This window comes from Clupea harengus, chromosome 8 (assembly GCF_900700415.2).
Source record: "Clupea harengus chromosome 8, Ch_v2.0.2, whole genome shotgun sequence".
NCBI classification, from domain to species: Eukaryota; Metazoa; Chordata; class Actinopteri; order Clupeiformes; family Clupeidae; genus Clupea; species Clupea harengus.
In genome coordinates, this window is record NC_045159.1 from 18,427,897 (window position 1) to 18,449,809 (window position 21,913).

A 21,913-nucleotide genomic window follows, 5' to 3' on the forward strand; every position below is an offset into this window, starting at 1 on the left:
ATCACAGCAATCTAATTAGGACGTTACGAAGAATGAGGACAGTTTTTGTGACCGCATTAATTAATGTTGGCATTTCAAGTCATAAATAAACCTGAAAGCGTCTGTGATGGAGAGGGGCGGGGGGAAAGTTCAGGGAGAAAGTTTTCCGACTACGTTGAACTGGCAGTATGAAATGGCGAAAAATAAGACAATCAGCCTCTCACGAATCGTTCTCGCCAATCCTGCTTGACTCTTGGCTCATCCTCAACAGGAACCGCCTTTTCTGTCAACTTAATCCCGCATGAACCAGGAGAGCGATGGTGTTGGCGGAAAGTTTTGTATACATTTCCTCTGTGAAATGCATTGCCGGTCCGCCGACAAGTCAGGCCGCTTATGGCTCATTGTGGCCTTAACTACTATTGATTTCCATCATAGATAAGAGGGCTAAATCTCCGAGTGAACTTTAAATCTCTGTGAATATCTCCGCTCTACTCAGTTTGGATGCTATATTGACTCCTCGACTGAGAGCACAGTAAATGTTAGTAAATAAGCCTCATCGAGTATCTTAAGCACGTCTGACAGTAATCCTCCGAGGAAAATACACTCGGTAATTGTATCAAAAGGAGAGGAAGGGAATGAGAGAGAGAGAGAAAGAGACAGACTCAAACAGTACATACAGCATGTTGTCATTTAATGCCATAAAACAGAGAACAACCAATAACAAAAATATAACCATAAACAAAACAATAAAGTCTAAAAAAAAAGTTTTTTATGGTAGAAACTTGGATCTGATCCCATTATCTTCCATGCAGGTCATTGCTCCCTGTCCGAAGCTCTTGAATTCAGAAACCTGCTCATCCTGAGTCACACTGGAAAAGTCTGTGTGATGCTGCACATGAGGGGTTTCAAACAGGAGGTTCGGGGCTTTCTATCGTCATGGAGCTTGTGATAACTGAACTGAACTGAACAGTGAGACATGAAAGTGAGTGGCACTGTCTATCTGTGAGGTAAATAAAGACGGCATTAAGATTATCATCACTTTTATTTGGATTCATGATTGAATTAAAAACAGTAACCCATTACATAGCTATACACACCTCAGCCGTCCATTCTGCGCCCTGGCTTTGAAACAAAACCAAATAAAAACTTTTTTATTTTGTATTAATACTTCCTTTGAACAAGTCACATTATGTCAGCGCCAGCAAAAAGCTGTTGCCATGACAACATCTGAACAAGTTCACCGGGTGTTCTGTGCAGTTCCTCTCAGCTGACGTGGAACCGACCCAGAACACCCTCTGAGCCATGCTGTTGCCCTGACGACGGGGAAGGAGATGAGAGACCCTAGGAGGACCCGTGGGGGCCATAGTTCTGTGGTACCTCAAGTCAGTTCTCTCTCCTTCTCCCTCTCCTTCTCCCTCCCTCTCTTTCTCCGTCTGTGTGTCCAAAAGTATACAGTTCCTTCGGGGTGACTCCAAAATGACAGGAACTAGAAGAAGGTCTCCCTGCACAGTGGGCACGTGGACTTATTGCTGGAAGTGAACCATTTATACTGTGGAGCAGAGAGAAGTGGGGAGACAAGGTGAGCACACATGAGTGACCATCAAGCCTCAATGATGTCAGGCACGAGTCAGACACAAGTCAGGTAGTCATAGAGTCTGGATACTGGTCTAAATGCACAGATGCAGTGCTTCTGAAAACTAACCCTCAATACTTTTTTAAAACCAAACAATAATACCAACCACTTTAGTTTGTCTGAAGAAATGGTAAAATAGTAGAATTTCACATTCCATCACACACATAAATATCCTGTTTTACACGCTGATTATATTTACATTTGATTTGCTATTACTTTGCATAATGCTGAATTTCTTGTATGTTTAATTTACTGTATCAAATGTTTTGTAAGTCGCTTTAGGCACAATCATCTGCCAAAAACTTTACTTAAATATTTATTTCCACGCATCAGTACCCACACACACACACACACACACACACACACACACGTATTCCCAACCATAGGTAGTGCCCCTCCCGCAGTGTGTACTCTGTTTCGGCTGCTGACTCACCAGGCAGGCGGAGTGGAACTTCTTCTTGCAGGTGCGGCAGGCTTTCTTTGGCAGCGAGTAGTTGGAGCCGTGGATGACGGAGAAGCAGATCATGCAGTCCTCCACGCCCTCGAAGCGCTTGTCCACATTGTTCTTCCACAGGGCCAGGCCCTCCATGATGCTCCCGTTCTACACAGGGCGGGCATTAGAAATCAACACGTCAGTGGGCATTTAATGCACTATCCCTTGATTAGAGTGCTTAGCTGGCGTTTACAGCATACTGTTTTATTTCAAGTATGCATCTCATAAAGTCTACCATCTATAACTACGAATTATTCCATAAAGTGAATAACCCTTAAACCTAATGGCACATTTTGAGGTACATTTTTATTTTTAAATGCATGTTATGTTAATGTTACAGTAAATGTATTTGTAATATCAACTGGTTTAACTAGTTATTGTTTTGTACTCTGCGTGCATAAAAGTGTGTAATGCAACATTAAAAAAAAAACAGGTGTTTTGTGCCACAAATGATGCCTGTATGTGGATTCAGGTGTGTTTGAAGCATCCAGGTGTGTAGGCATCTCACCTGGTGTGTTAGGTAGTGTAGGTGGATAAATGTGTATGGGCAGCTGTTACGTGGGGAGCCGTATTGTGCGTTTGTTCTCCCTACCGCTCTCTCTGTCCCCCTCTACAGGTGACCTGGTGTCTAATTGGGCTGCGTTTGTGGGTTGGCCTTCGTCTATAAAAGACGGCCATTTCGTTCCATCGCTCTCTCTGGCTCGCTGGCTCACCCTTTCATTCCAGCCACACCCCGTCTCCACTTCCGGTCGGACTCTGCTGTGGGCATGCTGCACGGTGCTCCGCTGGCGCCCTGCTTTAGTCATTGTTTGTTGCTATCGTTAGTTTGACGCGATCTACCCGGTTGTGTTTAGCGTACTTTATTTTATGTTTACTATAGAACTGGTGGTGTCAGGTGGTGGGTTTTTGCACGCTTTAAGCTTAGTTTAAGTTCAGAGAAGGAAGATTCCCGGAAGACTCACCACACTCCTTTGTCCTTTTGTTTGAACGGGAGTTTAGTTTCCCCATTTGATTTCTAAGCAGACTGTGTGAGGGTTTGTTTTTCTGTTTTGTTATTCCCTGTGTTCACCGCCACCATGTTCTTCCGTTAACTCCTGATTTATCAATAAATATATCACATTTCACCGTCACCATTTCTCTTGGCTTCTTTATGTTATGTTTGCCATTTCTTTAAGTTGATGGTATCGTAACAGCAGCTCACCTGGTGTGTTAGGTAGTGTATGTGGATAAAGGTGTATGCACAGCTCACCTGATGTGTTAGGTAGGTGCTGAGTTGGAGCATCCAGTTCCTCCACTGTTGCACGGCAACCCCCACCCGGCGACCGCTCTCCACGGAGATGGAGCCCAGCGGGTAGTTATGGGGCAGCTGGATCACCAGCTCGATGAAGATGTCATCCACGGAGTACGTGGCAATCACCTCCCTAGTGGTGGTGCGCGCCTTCACCTGAGGGGGCAGCAGAGAGAAGTCAGATCAGCAGGGCATGGATCACAACACAACATCACATGCAACATCAGCCCAGCCTTACAAAAACATCTCTCCATCTCTCTATAGATCTCTCCCTCTCCCTCTATATATATATATATATATATATATATTTTCGTCTCTACATCTCTCTATCTCTCTCACGAATGCTTTTATTTGGATATACGAGTGAGATAAAATAATCAGACGTGATCCAAACAGCGTCTCCTCTAAATTTACAATGAGTACACACACACACACACACACACACAAGCACATACGCACATGCACACAAGTACACACACACGCACACACACAAGCACACGCACACAAGCACACACAAGCACAACAATGCTTTTATTCGGATATACGAGTAAGATAAAATAATCAGACTTGATCCAAATAGAGATAGTAGCTGTTATGCAAGCCAAGAAGTAACGGAGAAGGTTGGCCATCCTACTCCCTGGCTCATGCTGGAGATGCAGGGGCATAAGACCTACTGAGTGTAGTCCCTGCTGATGGACAGAGAGGCCAGGGGCATAAGACCTACTGAGTGTAGTCCCTGCTGATGGACAGAGAGGCCAGGGGCATAAGACCTACTGAGTGTAGTCCCTGCTGATGGACAGAGAGGCCTCTGATGTGAGCCTCACTCACCGCCATGCTGTCGAAGGTCTGAGTGCTGGCGTGCACGGAGGCGATCTCTTGCGCCGACAGCACGCTGCTCACGTAGCGGCTGGTGAACTTGTCCACGGCGCTGAAGACGCGCTTCTCCTGGCTGTTCCACCACAGGCGCACCATCGCAGGCAGGTCCTTCAGGGCCCCGTAGTACATGGAGCAGGCCAGGTGGGGCACCTCCCACCGCAGGGAGTCTGCCTCTGAGACTGAGAGACACGCGCACGCGCACACACACACACACACACACACACACACACACACACACACACACACACACACACACACACACAGGTGAGATTTGAAGCTCTGCTTGTTAAGGCATCAGTCTAGTATTTACAGTTTTACCACTAAAAAGGCACCTTGGTGGGACTTGGTGAGCTAATCGTTAAACAATTTGACGTGTTCTAAAGGTATTTAAAGGTGTTGTATGTAGTAACTGTTTATGAAGCATTTCTATCTCTATTCAAAAACATGTATCTAGTGTCTGCTTGAACATTCAGTTGTATCTCTACATGTTACATTAGTAAGATGAATGGAAAATGCACTGGATACACTATAAGTAAAACACACTATATGTAATACACACATCACAAACTCACTGCGCACTGAGAGAGACAGGGGCTCGGTGAAGAAGGTTTTGGCCTCTTTGCTGCAGCCCTCGTTTCCGTTTCCTGGGAGATATGGGTTCTCTGGCATAAGGCGGAACAGGTGAAGCAGCAGCTGATGTAGCGAGCGGCTCTTCTTCAGGTACTGCGAGTACTGAACACGCAGCTGTGGATTCAGAAAGCAACAACATCAAGAGCGGAATCAGAAAGCAACAACATCAACAGCGGAATCGGAAAGCAACAACATCAACAGCGGAATCAGAAAGCAACAACATCAACAGCGGAATCAGAAAGCACCAACAACAACGGCAACAATAACAACAGCAACAATAGCTCTTCCTCAGGTACTTGAAGTACTAAACGCAGAGTTTTGTGATAAAAGACAACAATTAAATCAACGTTGACTATTAGAGTTCAAAGACTGGTGTATGTGTGATAAAATAAATCATCATTAGTACTGTTGTTATTGCAGCTGTTACCAAGTTATTATTGTAAATAATACTACTTAAAGTAGTAATAATAATGTACATAATGTAAGTATTAATACTATAGTAGCAGAAATTAACAGTATAGTCCAGCATGATGGCATTTATGCAACAATTTCTCAGTTTCTCTTTTTAGGTATGTTTTTAGAGGCAACTACTTTTGGAATCATCTTCAAAATAATTTTAATGGTATATGTGAGGGACAGATGAAGAAAAAAAAACCCCAGTCATTCCTACTAGCCATCCAGGCTATGCACTATGTAGTTCTGTGGTCAGATGGATAGATGGAACACCCGGCAAATATGTAAGAACATTTTCTTTAAAAGTTATTTGAGGAAAAAAGGGCCTGAACATAAGGTAAATGAGTAAACAGTCTTACATTGGAGGGAGAGGCCTTGAAGAAGGTCAAGAGGAGCTTCCAGGCCAGCAGGTATCCCAGAATGCAGCAGTGCTCCACGCTGAGCGGCTGCACCACGGCGAACTCGCCCACCTGCACGCCGCCCAGGATGTTCTCCAGCAGCTCCTCAGTGGCCGTCAGGATGGTCATCAGAGCTGCTGGGGGTGACCTTAGACACACACACACACACACACACACACACACACGTAAATACATAAGACAGAACACACAGAGGGTTGTTTATGTTAACACAAACAACCAGGCAGAGAAAACATGGTGCGTGGTCAGCACAGAAAAAGTAGCGTTTTGTGTAGGCACATTAGAGGCATTATATTGTGTAGCGTTAATGTTGAGTAATACTGGACTATAACGTTGTGCATGGTTACGTTCATAGCCCCCTTTGGACAGTGATTCTTGGATCGGCTGAAAACAACCTTGATAGAAACTGACTCTGGACCTGTGCGACTCAGACCCAGGTGTGTTTTAGAGTCAGAAACTGACTCTGGACCTGTGCGGCTCAGACCCAGGAGTGTTTTAGAGTCTGCTGATTTGTGTGCCCAGTGGATCGAGAAATAGACTTACAGACTTGGCTCTTCCCCGTCGTCCTCTTCCGACTTGCTGTTGTCACTTTCACTGTCACTCTCAGGAAGCTGGGGCATCACTCTGGAAAGACAAGAGTTAAGAGAGAGAGAGTGTGTGTGAGAGTGTGTGTGTTTGTGTGTGAATGCAATTGATTGAGTGACAGAGAAGAGTGAGTGTGTGTGAGTGTGAGAAAGAGAGAGAAAGAGAGAGACAGTGTGTCTGTGTGTGTGTGTGTGTCTCTCCTCACTTGTTGAGCATGTGGTAGACGCTGAGCTGCAGGGTGTGTATGTGTGTGTGTGTGTGTGTGTGTGTGTGTGTGTGTCCTCACTTGTTGAGCATGTGGTAGACGCTGAGCTGCAGCGGCCGGGCCTTGAACAGGAGCAGCGGGGTGAGCGTGTGTGTGCATGTGTGCGTGTGTGTGTGTGTGTGTGTGTGTATGTGTGCGTGTGTGTGTCCTCACTTGTTGAGCATGTGGTAGACGCTGAGCTGCAGGGTGTGTATGTGTGTGTGTGTGTGTGTGTGTGTGTGTGTGTGTGTGTGTGTGTGTGTGCGTGTGTGTGTCCTCACTTGTTGAGCATGTGGTAGACGCTGAGCTGCAGCGGTCGGGCCTTGAACAGGAGCAGCGGGGTGAGCGTGTGTGTGCATGTGTGTGTGTGTTGTTTGAGTGTGTGTGTGTGCGTGTGTGCATGTGTGTGCGTGTGTGCGTGCGTGTGTGTGCGTGTGTGCATGTGTGTGTGTGTCCTCACTTGTTGAGCATGTGGTAGACGCTGAGCTGCAGCGGTCGGGCCTTGAACAGGAGCAGCGGGGTGAGCGTGTGTGTGCATGTGTGTGTGTGTGTGTTGTTTGAGTGTGTGTGTGTGCGTGTGTGCATGTGTGTGCGTGTGTGCGTGCGTGTGTGTGCGTGTGTGCATGTGTGTGTGTGTCCTCACTTGTTGAGCATGTGGTAGACGCTGAGCTGCAGCGGTCGGGCCTTGAACAGCAGCAGCGGGGTGAGCGTGTTGAGGAGCGTCTGCAGCGCGTCAGGCAGGTTGCTGCGCTGGCCCGCCACCAGCCGCGCCGGGAGCCTGTTCTTCACCAGCTGCTGCGCGGGGATGTGTGTGAGGGCCGCACCCACCGCACGCAGCACCGGCAGCGGGAACAGAGGGTCGTCCGGCTCCCTGAAGTGGTCTGGAGCGGAGGACACACACACACACACACACACACACACGCACACACACACACACACACACACACGCCTTAGTGACTTTACGGCTACTTTTCAAAAGTTTCAAAAATATCTATGGTTTGTTTTCAAAGTTTCAAAATCTATGGTTTGTTTTCAAAGTTTCAAAATCTATGGTTTTGTTTTCAAAAGTTTCAAAATCTATGATTTGTTTTCAAAGTTTCTAAATCTATGGTTTTGTTTTCAAAGTTTCAAAATCTATCAGCAAGAAGTAAGTAATCTGGTTCACGTCAATACAACGAGGGCTATGCTATGAACTTCAGAACTACTTGGAACTATACACAACTAGGTGTGGCTGTATGTATTATATCACATGATCTGTTGGCTTTGATGTTCAGCGGAAGTAAAGACTTTCTTACCAGGGATTTTGACGAGCAGGGGCAGGAGCAGGCTGTTGATGCCCTCGGAGAAGAACTCCTGCCACTCGGTGCACAGCTCCGGAGGCAGCTGCTCCACCACGCCAGCAGGGGGTGCTGTGAAGAACTCGCCGAGCCGCACGATCAGTTCACACGTCTCGCACGCAAACAGCTGCACCCAGGGGTTCCAGAAGGCAGTAGTGTTCTCACTGGCTGTCTGATGGGAAAGAGAAAGCCCAAGGCAAGGCAATGACCATCTGTCTACTGACACTTTCAATTTACACCCATCAACAAGAGGCCCAAATTGTTCAACACCTGGAAATGACTGCAAGTGAATCACAGTGTTCCAGCTAGTTCGTTGGCGACTATGACTGCTGAAATATCATGTAACAACCAGGTAGTACATACTCAACCAGGTAGTACATACTCACTCTGTGTATCATCAATGGTTTGCACTCATGAGTAGTTCATACTCATACAGACTCAGTTCATACAAAGTTAGTAAATTTGATGTCTCACACAGACATGAACCCAGTGCTATTACTCTCAGTCGGTTGAGTTAGGGCTTTAGGGCTGCAGCTGAACAGAAGTGTCCTTATCATATGGTATACCAAGAGTGCCACCTGGCGGTTTGTGGTAATACTGCAACCAAACCCCCCTGTGTTTAATTCATTAATTTGATGTTACTTGTGCCTCAATATGTTGAAATTGGTAAGCTGAAAGATAACAGAAAACATAATTAAAAAGACTATTTTTGCATGGCATGTTCATGATGTGCAGTTGCGAGGATTCATTGCAATCACTAGCGAAACAACCCTTTCACCTTTACGTTGTCATTTTTTTTTATGCAATATGCACATATTTAATTTGTGTTTTCCAAGCGATTAAGGACATTCTGTCCAGGCAGCAATAACATTTTTTAACAAAAAACAAAGCCACACCCCTTAGAAAAGGCTGGTTTAAACGCAAACATAAATGTAAAGGTTTGTTCAGCAGCTAAATGTTATGTGTATGCATGGTGCAGAGGTCTGGGCTTTCAGAATGGTTTTCTCAATCTTGTGTTGAGAGGAGAACAGTGTATGGGAGACATCATCCCTTTTAAAACTGACAGAAAAAAGTTTTCAAAAGTATGCGGATATGTGTAGACAAGACTACAGGCTGAGCGAAAGGCTACACGAGGATGCCAGCACTCTCAGACGTGGGGGGGGGGGGGTTATGACAGTGATGGTGGTGACTGGTTCAACCCTGCAGTACATCTCCTACTACCATAGTATGGCAGTGATGGGGTTATTGGTGCAGCCATACTGCACCCTCAACACCCTTGATATAACTGTATGCACACACACACACACACACACACACACCTCTAACCAGGCCAGCACGGAGCAGAGCAGGAAGTCCCACTGGGCCTCCCCGAGGACAGCGGGGGAATGTGTCAGCACCCAGGACAGGAAACGCATCATCTCCACCGCCAAACAGAGGTCGTCAGCAGACACTTTGCCCAGGTCACTGAGAGAAAATAAGGACTTGTTAGATCAAAGATATTTGTTCAATATCATCCTTTATATCTCACAAATGAGAGGGGACTGAAATAAACACAGAATGCAATCAAAGAGTAATGACATCAGATGTAAATGGACTGATCAGAGCAGATCACTTGTTAATGAGTCCTACTCGTGGAATGCACATAAAGCCCTTAGCGCTGGTCTGACCTGTTGAAGAGGAACCACTCCTCTTTGAGAGCAGATCACTAACCCTAACCCCATGAAGCCCCTAGCGCTGGTCTGACCTGTTGAAGAGGAACCACTCCTCTTTCAGAGCAGATCACTAACCCTAACCCCATGAAGCCCCTAGCGCTGGTCTGACCTGTTGAAGAGGAACCACTCCTCTTTGCTGTTCCGCCACTCCATCATGGAGGCCAGGGCCGCCAGCAGCACATCGTCCTCCACGGGAGTGTCGGCCCTCAGGCAGCAGTGCAGCACTGCTAGGTATGAGGAGACATCTGGAGGAGCCAGAACAACATTGATTAATGATTAGTTACTTAACAGATGATTAATGATGAATTATTTAACAGATGTTTTCACGCAAATTGACGTGAATATACTACTGCAGGTAATCACTGCACGTGCTCAGATCCATCCCTTTGGTGTCATTAGTCATTAGCTCACAGTTCAGCTGCAGTAAGATTCACAGTTATTGTTAGTCAAATTTAATTCAGTAATTATTTAATTTGATCATTTTATGGTTTTTATTTATTTATTTTATGTAAGGTAAACAACACGGTTGTGCGTACATAACTACAATTATTACGTAGTTCCCTACACTCTTAAGCAATGCCATGCTTACTGTGGTTGCTCTTTTATTGGTAGTGAAATTTAATTGAATTATTATTTAATTTGATCATTTGAGTTAAGGTAAAGCAAGGCCAGGCTTACTGTGGTTGATCTCCTGCCAGTTGAGTAGCTCAGCGATGGCCAGAGCGGTCAGGGTCTCTCGCTCGTCTCTGGGCAGGGATGGACACAACACCTGCAGTGTGTTCACACTCTTCTCTGTGAGAGGGAAGAAGCTACGAGACACACACACAGTGTATTTTACTCTTCAAGGTGCTGAATCGATAAAATAATGATTCTTGTAAAACAAATCATATAACAACTTCATGTGTGAGTGGAGGGAAAAAAACCTGCAAGACAAGCGTGGCATATTCAGCATGTACTACGCACGAGGCCGATACACAATATAATGAGGTGCCATCATGCTTATCAGACAAATCAAACACCTGAATGCTTAGAATCTGTTTAAAATCAGCAGTGCACAGAAAACAACTATTTTTGTCTACTTATGTTTTTTTTTGTAGCAATCAGTAATTGTTTACCTCTCCACATTCCCATACAGGCCTTTGATGTCGCCAGGGGTCATCTCTCCAGTGTGGATGTAGCTAGAGGTCGTCAGAGCCCACAGGGACCCTTCAGTCAGAGACCTGGAGGAGGAAGAGGAAGAGAAGCAGAGGGTGTTGGGTCACTGACATACTGTACTACACCTTTTGGATGAAAGACACGTAGTGAGGAAATTAATGAGATATTTCAAGCCTGAGATTGGGAAGACGTGATCAGATTCTATTTCAATAATAGTGTTTCCCTATAGGGTATGCCCCTCCAAAATGTCTTCCATAGCATATTCTCTGCTACAACCGCCATGACTGACTGAAAATCATAATGCACACTGTGTCTATCAACACAAATGCATTAAAGAACTACACTCTACACTGGGCATTTCCTTTAGGGAGACAGATGAGACCATGGAGCGTGAGAACTGCCCAACAGCCCAAACCGTAGGCATAGAAACACACAGTAATGACGTTACCTTGTGAACAGTGTCTGTAATAGGTGAGAGCTTATGTTGTGGACTCTCGTGATGAGGTTCCACTCTTGAAGCATTTTGTGGAAGTCGGCCACAATGGCGGGAGAGTATTCCATCTCAGAACACCACTGGAAGGCATACAGGATTTCGGCAACTGGTGACAAGACATAGCGAGGCAGATTTGGTTAGTAAGATATGTTCGAACACAACATGCATCCAAGAGAGACACGTCATCTCCCAGTAGACGGATTACACAACTAGCACTTATTGTAGAATTATATGCGTCTGCCTGAGGCTCGTGGATCGCCCCATGTGCAGAGTGAGAGATCTAAATAGTATAAATGAATACATGAGCACAACTTCTCAGAATCCAATGTTCTGTCGGTACCAAGAAAAGCCACAGACAGATTTAGGAGAAATAAGCAAAGTGACTAAGCAGTACAGCTTCACAGCTAGAGGCTAATGGGATTGTTGCTCGGTAGACGGCGATGTCGTGGCTCACCGGTGTGTTTAAGCGGCGGCAGTTCCAGAGCGTCGTCGCCGGCTGTGGCCTCGGCCGCCGTGCAGATGACCTGGGCCAGCAGGGCGGAGGCACACAGGTGTGCGGGGAGGCGGGCGCACGAGCGGAACTTCCAGGCGTCCATGCAGGGGTAGGCACACGACGCCCGCAGTCTCCCGGAGAGGAGGGAACTCTTCACCCACTGACAGAGACAAATAAGGTTACATGGGAACTAATATGGGATAGAGTGTGTTTGGGTTTCATTATCAAATAAGATTACATGGGAACTAATATGGGATAGAGCATGTTTGGGTTTCATTATCAAATAAGATTACATGGGAAGTAATATGGGAACTAATTTGGGATAGTGTGTTTGGGTGTCATTAACAAATAAGATTACATGGGAACTAGTATAGGATAGGGTGTGTTTGGGTTTCATCAACAGCTGCAGTAACTTGGGACATAATTCAGCAGGCCAAATCTTCTCTGTGCTTTTTTTGGTGTGTACATATGGTCACTAAATAGACATGATAAAATCAAGTTGTACTTAACAAACATAAACCTAAAAATGTGTATTTACAAACCATTTCATGCTCTCTAAATAAAATACGTCATGTCATGTTAGGTCATGTTGTGTCATGTTCTGACATCAGAGCGGGTTAACTGAACAGGTAAGGGCAGACAGACTTCACACCTGTGGGGGCAGGGAGGGTTAACTGAACAGGTAAGGTCAGACAGACTACACACCTGTGGGGGAAGGGCCTGCCTGGTCTTCCTCCACTCCTCGTCAGAGAGGCTCAAGCAGAGGAGGAAGTTGGGTAAGAGGGAGCGCCCATTCTGCTTGGCCGAGCACAGCGTCTCCACCAGGCTCTGCACCGCCTGGACCAGAATCTGGAGACTGAAAACAGAGAACGTTCTGGATGTTCGGTAAATGTTGTATAGTTAAATGTTATACTTTGTAATGGATACATTTACATTTTTAATGGAAAGACTTCAAAAACTCTAATAACAGCACTGCAATGTCCGTCCACCAGTTGAGTCGTTCTAGTGGTGAAATCCTCACCTTTTCACCCCCAGCGAGGAGCTGATGAGTTGGTTCTTCACCCACAGAGCCACGCTGTGCAGGAAGGTGCCCTCCACCACCTCAGAGTCCAGGAGGTTCACCAGGGAGCGCACACCAGCACAGCAGGCCTGCTTCAGCTTCTGGAGGAGGGGGTCTGTGGATGACCACATTCAATACAGATGATTAGGCATTATGTCACATACTTTTCCAACAATTTGTTTATTCTAAGAGAAATAAGATAAATAAACACTAATCCTATACAAATTATAAAACTTCTATTGTTTGTTTTTGAAGGACTAAGAGTGTAGCTCATCAATAGTACATGACTGCAGTAAATACATAGATGTAGATAATAAACAGTAAAGACACACTGCTTGTGCATTTGCTAAGGCTAATGCTAATGCTAAAGCAAGCTCTCTGTGTGACGCGCAGTGCCTACCTGAGAGACAGGTGAGGCTCTGGTCCTGGGCGCACAGCTGGAAGACGGTGAGCAGCAGCTCCTCAGCCGACGACAGCAGCAGACAGCCCTTCACCGATGAGAAGAAGTTGGCTGCCACGTCCGAGATGAACGACACCAGGGGCTCCATGTTGCCCGCGTCGGACATGCCCTTGGCCTCGGAGAGGGTGGCGTGGAGCTTATCGATGATCTTCTCAACATACTCTTTCCCGATAAGGGTCTCTGTGGACAAACCAGGGAACCAATCAGCACAAAGACATCTCCTAAATACTATACTAATAGCTCATACGTCAAGAGTACTTCCATACCACACTATAATAAATGCGCAAAACAGAATGTGAGTAAGTGTACTTGGAAGAGTGGCGAGCACAGTGATAAAAATCAGGATAATCTTTCAAAAGATTAAAATAGATTTAAACAAAACATGACAAATGTCAACACTAATAACATCTGGATGACATCTGGATGCCCCTACCATTGTTGTGCTGGTGAGACAGGACCTGGCTGATGAGTGCCCAGCTGTGTGTGTGTGAGGCTGAGGAGGAGGAGGAAGACGATCCACGCAGACCCCTCTCACACAGCACGGTGGCCAGACCCATCAAACACTCGCCCAACACACAGCCCTTCAGCCAGCCGCGGTACTCCGCAATACACACCGCATCAGCAGAGGCCTGAGACGGAGAGAGAGGAAGAGAGAGAGAGAGGGAGAGGGAGAGGGAGAGGGAGACAGAGAGAGAGATAAGGGCAGAAATGTATGATTTTAAGCAACTATGAAAAAAGCTTAAGCGAACACAGAATAATTAAGAGGACACAAGACTGTCAGCCTACCTTCTGGATGATTTGTAGGAGGATCCCCCACTCCAGGTTCATCTGCAAACACAAATGTGAACACAGGAAATTAGTGTCAGTGACAAAATAACACTGCCAATGACATCAATACAACCCAAGACCAGCCCCTGAGTGCAAGCCTCCCCAGTAATGACCGTGGTGATGTGGTTGAGGATGTTACCGTGGTGATGTGATTGAGGATGCGCGTCTTCTCATCTCTGGTGCTGCAGCACTGCAGGGCACTGAACACCATGTCCACCAGGAAGTCCGTGTCCCTCCTGTCTTCCTGTCGCAGCCAGTCCACCACCCTCAGGAGGAGGAAACGCACGGCAGGGTTCCGGGCGAGCGCCACGTCCCCCAGGCCCAGGTCCTTCCCCTCCGGCTCCGTCTCCGTGCCCTTCTCACCGGACTGCAGCAGCACCCGGAAGACCTGCTGCGTGGCGAACGACTGCAGCAGCATGGACAGGAAGCGGAGGTGGCGCTCCGAGCCGCGCTCCGTCACGTGCACCATGTTCACCTCCGCCAGCTGGCACACCAGCTCCACCAGGTGCCCGCTCCTCAGCGTGGGCAACCCGGCGGCCGCTGCCGGCACAGTCACGGCCTCCTTTGGCTGGGGCTCCTGAGCCGCCGCCACCACTGCCACCACCTGAGGGACCTCCACCTCCTCTCCCTCCCCTGGCTCCTTCCCCTCCAGGCTGGAGAAGGAGATCTTCACGCTCTTCTTCTTCCTCTTGGCCTGCCTCCAGGATCCGGACTCAGGGTTCTGGATGACCCGGAGCAGGGCGGCGATGCCCTCCAGAGAGTTCTGCTCGGGGTCCTCGCTGTCCACGTGTCGCAGGCACAGGCGGCCCAGGCCCTCCCAGAAGTCCGCCAGTGCCCTCTGGAAGGTGGCATCGGTGCCCGCTGCTGGGTCGTGTGTGCCCGCGGGCTCGGCCCTCTTCTCCCAGGAGAGGAGCATGTCCGCCGCCTGAGGGAACAAGGGGCCCGTCTGAAGGGCCGTGCTCTCCAGCGCCCGGTCAATCAGTGGCAGCAGCTGCACAGAGAACACAGGGAAACGTCAAAGCTGGCCCTACACACACACACAAGCAGGCCCCACACACACACACACACACACACAGCTGGCCCTACACACACACACAAGCAGGTCCTACACACACACACAGCTGGCTTTAGTCAGTATCTGACCCAGATCTAGCTAACTAGGGGGGTGGGGTGTGGTGTGGTGGGGTGGTTTGGGGTGTGGTGTGGTGTGGTGTGGTGTGGTGTGGTGTGGTGTGGTGTGGTGTGGTGTGGTGTGGTGTGGTGTGTGTGAGAGTCATTGAAAGTCTTTCTTTTCTCTTGTGTCTTGTGCCAGGTGTGTTTGGGCGTTGTGACGAGGGTGATCTGTTGTGCCAGGTGTGTTTGGGCCTTGTGACGAGGATGATCTCTTGTGCCAGGTGTGTGTTTGGGCGGTGTGACGAGGGTGCTCTGACCTGTTCGCTGATGAGCATGCTCTGAACACTCCTCTGCTGCGGGTCGTCGCCCGCGTGCTGCATCAGGCAGTAACGCAGGCACTCCACTGTGGCAACGATGATGGCGCCGCTCTCAGAGGGACTGGACACGGCGCGTTCGCTAGACAGACTGAGACAGACGTAGCGTTAGAAACCACGGCGCGTTCGCTAGACAGACTGAGACAGACACATATGTAGCGTTAGACACCACGGCTCCAGAACTCAACCAAACATCTGTCAAGGCCACTAAACATTTTCATTGGTCGCCCCGGTGCGCCTTACATTTGGCAGTTCTGTCTCTCTGTGTGTATGTGTGTAGTGGGTCTTTTTCCTGACTGCATTCTGCAGAGACCTGCCACTACTCTGCCTCTGACTGTCTCTGACTCTGATGCTCTTCTTGCGCGGGTGAGTGGAAGAAACATCTTAACCTTTAAAAAGCATACCGCTAATTTCCAAATGAGGAAAATTATTGACTGTTTTCTCATCAAGAAAAAATCCATTACACCATTACACCAGTCCCTGATAGGCCCAGCCCAGACCCATTATCATCAGCTGAGGCTCCACCACCTGTCTCCCCTGTCCCCCGGTGACATGCCTCATCCCGACCCAACATCTCTGGTGGAGATGGACCCATCTGACTCTGAGCCAGGACTTATCACAATCAAAAAGGCTGGGAGCAGTGCTTTTACTGTCGGAGCATCAATGTTCTGAACTGAAACGTTAAAAACGCACAATGACTCCTAGAATCACATCCTGTGCCGTAACGGGTGCATGGCCCGGCAGGAAAGAACACCTGCAGTGTTTCGGCGCCAGGCAACGGCAGACCGAAGCAGTGAGTCAGAAATAATAATAATACAATTTAACACTGCAGAAAATATAGCCAAAGAAGAAGCCAAGCCTACCTTTTACTAAAAGTGCGAGATCATCCTATTAAAAAGAACGGGTCGAATGTAAACCCCAACTACATCAACAACACTGCCTGTGACCAGTTCATTGTGGTGATCGCACAATTCGAAGAAAAAAAAAACATTTCTACCAAGAAGTGTGAGATTGTCGCATCTTGTGCAAGGGGAGACCAGCCAACATATTGATTTGCCACATCGAGGTGGAGCATGCTAAAATGTTATACATAGTAACCCCAAAAGCTCAACTTCACGTTTAAACTTAAGCTTTAATTTAGGATTAACATGCATGAATAAACTAATAGACAGGATTTAGAGGAACGAAATTTAGAATGAAGTTAATGTCTTTGTGATGTCACAGTAGAATAAATGGCATTGGCTGCTCCGCCCGCCCATGCCTTGCCTACCCGAGGATGACGTTGGTGAAGAAGGTGGTGTAGAAGTCCAGAACGGGTGTGGTGATCTCCTCGGGCAGCTTGCTGATGAACGGCAGCATGTTGGGGTGCAGGGCCGTGGCCAAGCCTTTCCCCCCCTCTTTCAGCAGCACCCACAGTTTGGGCATCATGCCTTTCCTGGCGTTCACATGCGTCCAGCAGTCCTGAAACAGCCAGAGAGGAGATGGGAAACACTTTCCATAATGACGTAATACCACACAACTATAGTCTGAGGACTAGTCTGATGCAGCAACAACATACTGAAACACAGCTAGGGCGTTGCAACAAATAACACCACAGTACTGCAGTCTGGCACTGGCACTAAATACAACAGCTGAGTTTGCCCTGGGATATAGCCTGGAGGCCCTGCACTGAAAGGAGTCCTGAGCCCAGATTCTCTCTATAGAGTACAATGAGCCCATAGAAGTACATAGAAGGGCAGTGCCAGGTAATATACAACTAGGCCTTGCTGCAACACTACTCCAACACAACAAAGCACTGGGTTTGAATGAGTCCAGGCTGACTCCACAGACAGACAGGCAGACAGACAGGCAGGCAGACAGACAGACAGGCAGGCAGACAGACAGGCAGACAGGCTTACCGTGATGCCAGAGACCACGTGCAGCACGGCGGCCCAGAGAGCGGGCAGCACCAGGGGTTCGGTGTCGTCGATGCTGAGGAGGACAGAGGAGCAGACCCGCGGGCTCTCAGCCTGCGCCAGCGAGGGCACGAGCTCACACAGACACGCCACCACCTCAAAGAACGCCCCTCGGACCTACTCACATACACACAAACACACACCCATGAACGCACGCACACGCCAAGGTTGAGGCCAAGACTCCCCTGTACACTGAGGCAGTTCCATACAGTTAAAGAGAAGAACCGACATGAGCACTGTTCTCTTGTGTTTACACAATCCTGCTTTGTTGGGGTATCCGATAATACTCATTATTGCCACAGTCAATGACATTTTTATTGATTGACTAAATATGGAAGAACAAGGGCATCATGGAGGCCTTCCACTGCTTCATTTACTTGATCATGGAACAAAGCCTTACTCATCATTTAGAATGCCCATGTGTGAGGGGCGGGTGTCCAGTTCAAATACCATAAGGCTCACCTGTGGGGTCTTGTGTTTGCTGTACTTCCAGAACTTTCCCTGGGCCAGGAGCTGTGCCAGCCGCTCGCTGAGGGCCTCCCGGTCAGGTGGGGGCAGTTGTATGAGGAGCCGTTTGAGGGCTAGCAGGGAGCTGGTCAGCAGACGCACGTACTTGGCCTCTCTCTCCTCCTCTGGCACGTTCCTGGACAAACGCAGCAGACAGTTAAAAGGACCCTGCCCTTTACCGGTCCCCTATTCCTCAACCCATACGGGTATGCTACACAGCAGCCTTATCAAAACACTGCTGGGACATACTAGATTGTATCAGTGACTTCATTACGAGCAAGTGTGGACAGTGTGGAACTTACTGAGGATCACTTAAAGTGTCTGCGGTTTCCTTCAATAGGGTTTCCTGAATGACCTGTATATCAAACAGAATAAAAACGGCTAAAAGTTTAGAGAAAGCAAAGGAAAAACACTTTTGAAATCACATCTGACCCCAAACACTCATTCAGAAGTAGGAGAATGCTGGACTTACGGAGAGGATCTCGTCCCGGCAGAAGCTGAGCGCCCCGGGTTGTTTGTTGAGGGGGAACGCTGCCTGGAATGCCGTGCTGGCCGACGAGGAAGCCGGGGTGTACGTGTCACACTGGGCGATCAGCCAGTGACCCATGATGCTCTTGAGATATGGGGCGAGGTTCCTCCTCACCTTCAGAATGAGCTGTTCAAACGCCTGCTGCGTGGCTTCACGGACGCGTCGGTCATGGTCCTGGAAGAGGAAAACTTTGTTTTTAACAACCGGGGGCATGCAGACTCAATGGCTCTCACAACATGCGATTGTGTCCCTCCAAGAGAGAGCTGGACGCCTTACCACTGATATCTTGCAGTATATTCGTGGCCAGTATGGAAGCACACCTTTAACCACATCTGGTTCTCTTTCTTGACACATTGCGGCAAATTCCTGAACAGCCTTAAAAGAACAGATTCCACTAGTTAGAAAGGTATCTAGATCAACCATGAGCTACTATGCATCTATAGTTTATGTTTTCATAATCAACACAAATCTGTGCATACGTCTGTACTTACCTTTAATTTTGTGACAGCATCTCTTTTTGACAACTTCCGTAAAACCAGTCGGAAGTCGGCATCAACAAGGTTGTCTATTTCCTCAGCACCATGGACAGCTGGTACATAACCCGGGTCATTTGATGCGGAAACTCCGAAACCAACAAACCCTGGAACTACTCCACTCTCCCGCGCCAGGAGTTCAGCGGCTCTGCCACTACTCGACGGCTGCAACGGGGTAAACAGGAGAAGGTTAAGCTGACGTAGTGGGTCAGGGAATCATGACAATGACGGTGTGTACCTGCGTCAAACTACTATGACCAAGGCGATGGGGCCAGAGCGTCAATTAATGATCTTTCAGCGATCACCGAACTTAGATAAGCTAGTGTTGATGCATCTGTTACGAATAGGCTAGTTAACATTACCTAAGCATCTCTCATAACAAAGTCTTACTTTACCAAACTAGCATTTATGGTTCTTTTTCACATCATACATGACATTATACGGTGCCACATTATGAACAACTGTCTAGACAGACTAATTGGGGGAAAATAAAAAGAAGCCAACTAAGTTACTCCCTAGCGAGGTAGCAACTGCCGTTAGTCGGGGGATATGCTGCTAGCTTACCGTTAGCTAAATGTGTTATTAGTCAACAAAGCAGTCACTTGAGATAGCATGTAACCACTGACATCTTACCCGAACGTTTCCTTTTGTCCTCTGTTTATTCTTCCCTCCCATTGTCTGTAATCTGCGCGTGTACAACGTATATGAAATCTGTGTTTAGTAGAAGGTAACTTGTCCATAAAGTCGCATGGAGTATCCATAAAGCGCGTCATTGATTTCTACACGGAAGTACGTTGAACCGGAAGTTGACACGTACGAACTTTACGTAATCACAACTCTTAAAAGTTTTGTATTCTTACTGTATGGAATTTAGTACACTAATACGTATTTAAATAATTATATACCGGTGTAGAATAGCAATCAATGTTTGAGCGTTCAATTATAATTAAAATGTTCAATATCAACCGCTTGTAGCCAAGATGGTATTATGACAAATACAGAATGAAACACCATGGGGCATGCAGGTATTTTGTTAATATAAGCCTTACTATTAATATGAATTAGCCTAGTATTTATACCTTACCAGGTAGACCTCGTGTAGGACACTGTAGGGGGTTGAGCTCACACACTATAGAGAAACGTGTAGGTAAAAGTAAGTAGTACTTTATCTAAGGGTGCTTTATTGTAATTTAATTTTCCAACATTGATACAATAGAATGTTATTATGTTCAGGTGTTTTCAAGTTTCCATTAGAATGTCTTTAACCTTACATTGGGAGATCCTTCAGGAGGTTTATCTAAAGACTGTGTGCAGTGTACTCAAACTAAGACAGGATCAGGAACAGATGCAACAACATCTCTAAGATGGAACATTTCAGTAACAAAGCAGAGTTGCAGGTAATACAGTACAATCTGATTTATTTGAAGACTTCCAAAAATTGTTCTGTGTCTAGTTGAAAACCCAGAAATCCTGCCACACTTCTCTGCATCAGGTCAGGTTGCATCAGCTTTCTGAAAGGAATTGATTTAATGTATACAGAGTTCTCAACTTTCAAGGCTGACTTGGCGTGACAATTAGTGTATTTTTGGCATTTTTTTCCCCTTCATGCTGGGATGAGACAGGTCATAAAAGCATGTGTCTTATGCCAAAAGCATGACAGTTGGAAACCCTGTTATATACTGTATATATGCATATACTTCATCAATTTGGTACAATACAATATAATACAATTGTGAGACTTAGTCCATCTCTTTATTAAGGACAGCATTATTAAACAAGTCTTAAAGCAGTGAGGACGGCAGAAGAAAAAGAGGCAAAATCAACAGATCCTGGAACGCTTGGTGGTAAGTTCGTCTGAAAACATAAAAGAAAAATATACTCTTATCATATCCCTATCCTTATTATCTTACCTTATAATATTTTCCAAAAAGGAAAAGGGTGAATATGTTCTAATTCCAACTATTTTTTTTTAATTCCAGGAAGAACAACAGTATTTGGCTCTAACAGCGGCAGAGGAGATCTTTGTGAACATGATGAAAAAAATCAGGAGACACTGACCTATTTGTGGGATAATTGTGAGTTGTGACCCTGAGCTCATGGGCCCCTGGGCCTGGGCTTGCGCCCGGTAGGCCGGTTCGGTAATCCATCCCTGCACACACACACACACACACACACACACACACACACACACACATAAAGTCCAGAAATGTACTATGCACAATGAGGAAAGATTCATACCTACACCTAGTGGATCAGTCATGAATTGCAAATATGAGAAGAAGAGTGAAAGATGGCTGTTAGATGGATGGAGGGTTCACATGTGATCAGCCAGTTCTGCTTTTCATGTCTGCTGCAAAGCATCACACTGATGAACCTTCTGTCTTACCTGATCCAGCATGGTAATGAAACAGCTGTGATGTGTATGCAAGGCAAGAGCTTAATTGGGCATACATCATGCATTTCGATGCAAAACCGTAAGGCCTCTTGATGGAGATCATTTCTAAACACTGTTAATGACTTAAGAATATAATAATCAAGTGCCTTGTATTATTAATTACCTTATATGAATCATGTACTTATGTAAGCAGGAACATGGCTTTTCTGCGTGTATGTAACTTAGAATATTAGGTGCCACTTAGTCTGCATTTGTACAAGAGCATGTTTAGACCAGAGGTGATAAGCTTCTTCCGACCTTGTGCAAAACTGCCATCCTGGCAAAGACAGGGAGCCTCGGAAGTCAGAGATCCACCACGTGGTTATCCCTACT

At 46.8% G+C, this 21,913-nt stretch overlaps 1 protein-coding gene and 1 long non-coding RNA gene across 3 annotated transcripts; one reads left to right on the forward strand and one right to left on the reverse strand.

Annotated features, from left to right (window-relative positions):
* Nucleotides 1–649: 649 nt before the first annotated feature.
* ltn1 (listerin E3 ubiquitin protein ligase 1) lies at nucleotides 650–19,936 on the reverse strand. Its single transcript, XM_012827714.3, has 30 exons — nucleotides 19,780–19,936; nucleotides 19,105–19,311; nucleotides 18,890–18,988; nucleotides 18,557–18,787; nucleotides 18,387–18,439; nucleotides 18,040–18,220; nucleotides 17,521–17,694; nucleotides 16,893–17,083; nucleotides 15,566–15,713; nucleotides 14,275–15,126; nucleotides 14,094–14,135; nucleotides 13,741–13,936; nucleotides 13,248–13,487; nucleotides 12,809–12,962; nucleotides 12,493–12,643; nucleotides 11,749–11,947; nucleotides 11,250–11,400; nucleotides 10,762–10,866; nucleotides 10,325–10,455; nucleotides 9,756–9,891; nucleotides 9,254–9,398; nucleotides 7,893–8,106; nucleotides 7,241–7,478; nucleotides 6,312–6,392; nucleotides 5,712–5,898; nucleotides 4,842–5,013; nucleotides 4,222–4,448; nucleotides 3,355–3,549; nucleotides 2,046–2,213; nucleotides 650–1,528 (listed from the first exon to the last, which is right to left on the reverse strand). The coding sequence occupies exons 1-30, from the start codon at nucleotides 19,819–19,821 to the stop codon at nucleotides 1,466–1,468; spliced, it is 5,373 nt and encodes a 1,790-aa protein (XP_012683168.2). The 5' UTR covers nucleotides 19,822–19,936; the 3' UTR covers nucleotides 650–1,465.
* Nucleotides 19,209–21,673, forward strand: LOC116221491. 2 transcript variants are annotated; one of them, XR_004164149.2, is made up of 3 exons: nucleotides 19,209–19,376; nucleotides 20,907–20,990; nucleotides 21,126–21,673. It is a non-coding gene; the product is annotated as an uncharacterized LOC116221491 (long non-coding RNA). The 2 variants fall into 2 exon arrangements; XR_004164148.2 differs by having other exon boundaries at nucleotides 20,912–20,990.
* The last annotated feature ends 240 nt before the right edge of the window (nucleotides 21,674–21,913 follow it).

Excerpts from the sequence above, each read along its gene's own strand:
- ltn1 (XM_012827714.3), bottom strand. The coding sequence starts at position 19,821 with ATGGGAGGGAAGAATAAACAGAGGACAAAAGGAAACGTTCGG. Across the intron at positions 15,714-16,892 it reads TTCACCAACGTCATCCTCGG|TCTGTCTAGCGAACGCGCCG; the intron begins GTAGGCAAGGCA and ends CGTCTGTCTCAG. Across the intron at positions 10,456-10,761 it reads CTGTATGGGAATGTGGAGAG|CTTCTTCCCTCTCACAGAGA; the intron begins GTAAACAATTAC and ends TGTGTCTCGTAG.